The sequence below is a fragment of the Emydura macquarii genome, unplaced genomic scaffold (assembly GCF_026122565.2).
Source record: "Emydura macquarii macquarii isolate MOO-44397 ecotype Brisbane River unplaced genomic scaffold, CSIRO-AGI_Emac_v2 contig_1214, whole genome shotgun sequence".
NCBI lineage: Eukaryota > Metazoa > Chordata > Testudines > Chelidae > Emydura > Emydura macquarii.
This window is the reverse complement of record NW_027131351.1, coordinates 127,417-133,399: the sequence shown is the minus strand read 5'-3', so window position 1 is coordinate 133,399 and position 5,983 is coordinate 127,417. Positions and strand designations below refer to the sequence as shown.

The 5,983-nt window shown below is 60.6% G+C and overlaps 1 protein-coding gene across 1 annotated transcript; it reads left to right on the top strand.

Annotated features, from left to right (window-relative positions):
* The first annotated feature begins 339 nt into the window (after nt 1-339).
* Nucleotides 340-2,979, top strand: HAS1 (hyaluronan synthase 1). The gene is made up of 4 exons (XM_067547007.1): nt 340-1,095; nt 1,243-1,468; nt 1,649-1,781; nt 2,125-2,979. Exons 1-4 carry the CDS (start codon nt 340-342, stop codon nt 2,798-2,800), a joined length of 1,791 nt encoding a protein of 596 aa, XP_067403108.1. The 3' UTR covers nt 2,801-2,979.
* The last annotated feature ends 3,004 nt before the right edge of the window (nt 2,980-5,983 follow it).

Sequence of the window (5,983 nt, the reverse complement as noted above, 5' to 3'; positions counted from 1 at the left end):
CGGATCCCCAGCTCTGGGAGGACAAAGGGGTCTAATGGGTCACAGCATGGGGGGCTGGGAGCCAGGACACCTGGGTTCTCTCCCCAGCTCTGGGAGGGGAGTGGGGTCAAGTGGTTAGAGCCACAGGGGCTGGGAGCCCGGACTCCTGGGTTCCCTGCCCGGTGCTGGCAGGGGAGTGTTGCCCACTGTGTGTGAGTCATTTATTTGATCTAACCGTCCTCTTCAGATGCCAGTTCCCGTCACGCCGACAACGCCTGCCTCCTGGCCCCGTTTAGTCATTTTTAGGGCTCTACCCCTGAGCTCTGCCAGTTTGTCCAGCCCCGGGCAGAGAAAGACTCCATGCCTGGGGATCCCGGCCACCCAGCCCAGCCCCATCTCACCCCGAGCCCGTCCCTTGCGGAAATGGAAGTGCTTAAAATCCTCGTCTCCGCCGGTCGCCGCGTCCTCACCATCGCCTTCGCCCTGATCCTCTTGGTGGTCCTAGCCTGGGCCTACATCGCTGGGGTCCAGCTGGTGGCCGACGAGTATCGGATCATGGCCTTCGGCCTCTACGGAGCCTTCCTCACCGCCCACCTGGCCGTCCAGAGCTTCTTCGCCTTCCTGGAGCACCGGCGGATGAAGAGGGAGTCGCTGGCTTGTAGCTACACCAAGACGGTGGCGTTGACCATCTCGGCCTACCAAGAAGACCCGTCCTACCTCCGGCAGTGCCTGGAGTCGGTGAGGGCCACCCTGTACCCCCCGGAGAAGCTGCGGGTCATCATGGTGATTGACGGGAACAGCCCCGACGACCGCTACATGCTGGACATGTTCCAGGAGGTCTTTGCCGGCGAGGACGTGGGCACCTACGTCTGGGAGAACAACTACCACCAGCAGCCTCTGCCAGAGGGCGAGGAGGGGGCCGGCAGCTGCCAGGGGGTGGGAGGGGAGGAGCCCGGGCCCTACAACGAGGTGGAGATGGACGACCCGGGCCAGCTGGCGGTGGAGGAACTGATCCGCTCCAGGCGATGCGTCTGCATCATGCAGCGATGGGGAGGGAAGCGGGAGGTGATGTACACGGCCTTCCGGGCGCTGGGCAACTCGGTGGACTATGTCCAGGTACGAGCATCTAGCTGGCTACCCCACCCTCCCCGACCCCCGCTCCGACCCCCTGCAGCACAGCGCCCCTAGCTCCGCACTGGGACATGGGGCCAGCACAGCTCCCTGGGGGCTCAGCGGGTAACACCCCCTCTTGACTCTCCCCAGGTGTGCGACTCGGACACCAAGCTGGACCCCAGGGCCACAGTGGAGCTGGTGAAGGTGCTGGAGTCCAACAAGGGCTACGGGGCCGTGGGGGGCGACGTGCGGATCCTCAACCTCTCCGACTCCTTCATCAGCTTCATGAGCAGCCTGCGCTACTGGATGGCCTTCAACGTGGAGCGCGCCTGCCAGTCCTACTTCGACTGCGTCTCCTGCATCAGCGGGCCCCTGGGTGAGTCCGCCAGGACGCCTGGGTTCTCCTCTGCTCTGGGAGGGGAGTTGGGTCTGGTGGTTAGAGCAGGGGGCTGGGAGCCAGGCCGCCTGGGTTCTATCCCGGCTCTAGGAGGGGCAGGGACGGGAACGCAGGGACTTCTGGCCATGCTGACCCTGCTCTGCCTGCTGTCCCCGGCAGGCCTGTACCGGAACGACCTCCTGCAGCAGTTCCTGGAGTCCTGGTACAACCAGAAATTCCTGGGCACCCATTGCACCTTCGGCGACGACCGGCACCTCACCAACCGCATGCTGAGCATCGGCTACGCCACCAAGTGAGTGCACGGCCCGCCTGTGCCGGCCCCACCTCAGGGGGGCTGGGAGCCAGGACTCTGGGGTTCTGTCCCTGACTCTGGGAGAGGAGGGAGGACTAGTGGTTAGAGTGGGGGTGGGGCAGCTGGGAGCCAGACTACATGGGTTCTCTCCCCAGCTCTGGCAGGGGAGTGGGGTCTAGTGGTTAAGGTGGGGGCCAGAGCTGGGAGCCAGGACTCCTGGGTTCTATCCCTGGCTCTGGTAGAGGAGTGGGGTCTAGTGGTTGGATCAGGGGGCTGGTAGCCAGGACTCCTGGGTCCCATCCCCAGCTCAGCATTAGCTAAGACTCCCCCCTTCGCCCACCAGGTACACGGCCCGCTCCCGCTGCTACTCGGAGACGCCTGCCCAGTTCCTGCGCTGGCTGGCCCAGCAGACCCGCTGGACCAAGTCCTACTTCCGCGAGTGGCTCTACAACGCCCTCTGGTGGCACCGGCATCACCTGTGGATGACCTACGAGGCGGTGGTGGCCGGCGTCTTCCCCTTCTTCGTGACGGCCACCGTCCTGCGCCTCTTCTACGGCGGCAGCTTGTGGGACGTGCTGTGGGTCCTGCTCTGCGTCCAGCTGGTGGCCTGCGTCAAGGCGCTCTACGCCTGCTGGCTGCGGGGCAGCCTCCGGATGCTCTTCATGAGTCTCTACGCCCTGCTCTACATGGGCGGCCTCCTGCCGGCCAAGTACTTCGCCATCGCCACCATGAACAAGAGCAGCTGGGGCACCTCCGGGAGGAAGAAGATGGTGGGCAACTTGATGCCCCTCCTGCCCGTCTCCATCTGGGGGCTCCTGCTGCTGGTGGGGATGGGCTATACCCTCTACCAGGAGGCCCAGGCCGACTGGTCCAGCCAGGTCAAACAGGCCGAGCTGGGCTACCTGGTCATTGGGGCAGGTGTCTACCTGGGCTACTGGGCTGGCATGGTGCTGCTGTACTGGGTGTGGGTCCGGCGGTGCTGTCGGAAGCGGGCCGATCACTACAGCATCCAGGTGTAAAGCCTGGACGCCGGGGTTCCTTGTTATTCTCCTCCTACCCCCTCTGTTCCCCAGGCTGCGGGGCAGGCTGGGTAAACTGGAAGGCTGGATTAGACGGGGGACTCCTGGGTTCCATCCCTGCCTCTAAGAGGGGAGTGGGATCTAGTGGGTAGAGCAGGGGTGGCTGGGAGCCAGGACTTCTGGCTTCTCTCATCAACAATGTCCACACTATGGGGAGGACAGTGGCATAGCTACAGTGTTGGAATGATCTCAGCCTAACCCCATAGCATGGACACAGCCGACAACAGAGGGGCTTTTCCCTCCTTGTAGGACCCCCTACATGGCGCTAATGCCTCTGACAGAAATCTTCCAACCACTGCTGGGCGTCTACCCCAGGGGCTAGGGCAGCCAAGCTATGGTGCTTGAGGGAGGGGGATTTTTCACACACCCTCAGCACTGTAGCCGTCAGTCCTAAGACACAGTGGCTCAGAAACTTCAGTTTTTCCCCTAGTGTCTGGTTAATGTCCAACTCCAGGCAATTGTCTGACCTCATTTTACTTATTTATATCATCGTCTGGGATGCCCACACCCCCATGTCTCCATCGGGACTGTCTCAGGCCAACGTTGAAATGCAGCCGCCTCTGGGGTGGGGCAGTTGTTTATACAGGGATCCTTCACTCTGGGGAGTAGCGCATCATTGCTGGACTTTATGTTCAAATGTCATTGCGTCTGCCTAACGGCCACGCTCACTGGACGAACCTCATCTCTTCCAAATCAGAGATGCCCCTGAGCTTTGGGAGGATTTCCCTTCACAGCGGTAGTAGGTTTTTATCCTGAACTGTGCAATTTGGCCACTAGAGGCCAACAAAAACTGTGAACTTTCCATCCTGTTACCTTTTGCTTGCACTGAAAAGATCCTGCCCCAAATTCTGAGGTTGGAGATGAAGGTTGGAGGGCAAATTCACTGCCCCAAGCGGCCTGATCCTTTCACCCCAATAATTTTTATGGATCATGGGGGTGTAGGGCACCCCCTTTCCAGCAGGGAAATGAAGGAACATAGTCTATTTATTTGTCTGTAATATTATTAATTACAAAGAGTCATTGAACAGCAGAGATTTTTATTGGGTTTATTTTATAAACTGTGGAAAATAAAACTTATTTTTTAGAAAAATCTGTCTCCTCAAGTCTTGTCATTAACTGTCCTTGTGCTAATCCAGACTATTATTGATAACTAAGCCTCCGCTTCATACACAGATCTCTTGCCTAGTGCTGAGATGCAGCCACCTCTGGGGTGGGGCGCAGGGGCTGTTTATACCTCACTCCCTGCAGCACAGCATCCCCTAGCACCACGCTGAGGCTTCAGGGCCGGCATCCTATGCTCATCTTGTGAATTGCAGCCAGTCTGTCCGCTGGCCTGGCAGGCGATCGAGGGGTTACCCCTGGGGAGGCGCTAGAGCCAACTGCTCACCTCTGCACCAGGCTGCTAAATGAAACCAACGCTTTTCCAAACCATCCCTGCCCCTTCCCAGAAGCAGCCGCTCCTTTAAGAACCAGTTTGTTTCCTCCCAGCCCTGGGCCCCAGCTCTGGGTTGAGCCCTGGACCAGCTGTGGATGAGCTCGGTATTATTCACAAATCGGTTACTCAGCGCCCAGGCTGACGCGGGAAGGGGAGGCCAGGTGACGGGCAACTGGGCTCCCTCCCAGCCCGCCCCAGGCGGCTCCCCCGCTCGGCACAGCTGGGCTCTGGGAGCAGCTTGCAGACGTCTAGCCAGGGTGGATTGCTGGAAAAGCGGGAACCGGATGGAGAATGATCAGCCGTCACCGTCTGGATTTGTGGGGGTCAGGGAACAGACCGCGAGCCTTTAACCTCTAGGGAGCGCGAGCCCCAGAGCAGGGGACTGGCTGGCTCAGGGGGGTGGGGAATGGCGCACAGGACCCTAAACCTCCGGGGGCCACCGCAGAGGTAGCCTCAGCTCAACGCCGGGCAAGGGGCCCCTATATAAACAGCCCCCCCTGCTCCACCCCAGAAGCAGCTGCCTTTCAGCACCGGGTGAGCCATCTCTGTGTTCCTAAGGCTTCGGAGTGCTCTCAGCTGCAGGGCCAATGGGGCTGAGCCCCCCAGCTCTAATTAGCCTCACTTGTGTCACCGGTCGGCTTCCACCGCACCCGGGCTGGGCACGGGGCCAGATGCAGCCATGTGTGCAGAGCCAGGGGAGAGCCCAGCCCCTCAGTGGGGCAGAGGAAGGGGCGGAGGGCGCTGAGGGAATGGAAAGCAGCAGGGTGGAGGAGATGATGCACTGGGAGAGATGGAGACACCCAGCTGAGCTCTGCCATGGGCAGGGGGCTGAAAGAGACACACCTACAGACCCCCCAACACACCCAGCACCCCCCCCAGGCGCAATGCCTCATTCCCTGCCCCCCCCCCCCGAGCCAGCCAGGCCCCACCCCAGAGCCAGATGGAAGCCAGGGTCCCAGGCCGTTTCTGACCAATGGGATCTGGACCAAGACCTGAACTGCTCGTGTCACTGAACACACATCAAGTCGGGGGTTGGGTGGGCTCTGGCTGCCTTGGTGCCAGCGCCTCCTACTGGACAAAGGGGAAACATTGGCCCCTGGGTGCTGCAGAGAAAGAGAGAAAAATCCCCTGCCTGGCCCTGGCCTCCTCAGTCCTGACTCATAGCCGCCTTCCAGCCCTGCCCCCATCCTCCATCTCCGTGATTCTCCCAGCTGCCCTGGGCAGCAAGGGGATAACAGGCCCCAGACAGCTGGGGTGGGGGGGTCACTGTCTTTGGTCTGCACAACCTAGCGACCCCCGACCTTGGCTGCGCTGGTCAATCCATTTCGGACACTCTCCTGCCTGGCTGCAGGGAGGGATCCCCGTGTAAACAGCCCCCAGCTTGTGCTCCACCCCAGAGATGGCAGCTTTCACTCTGCAGGTGTGTACAGAGGGGTTCTGCATGCCAGGAATGTGTGTGTGTGAGAGAGAGAGAGAGCACGGGCAGAACAACACACCCCAGGCACGCAAACGCAACACCTCACAGAGTAGGGCTCGTCCTTTCCAGCAGGGGGCAGCAGACACACACACACACACTCACACATATATACACACACACAAAGCAGTGCTTATCACACCTAGCAGGGGGCAGCAGGGACACACACACACACACACAAACCTAAGAGATCTACCACTAACATCAGCGATCA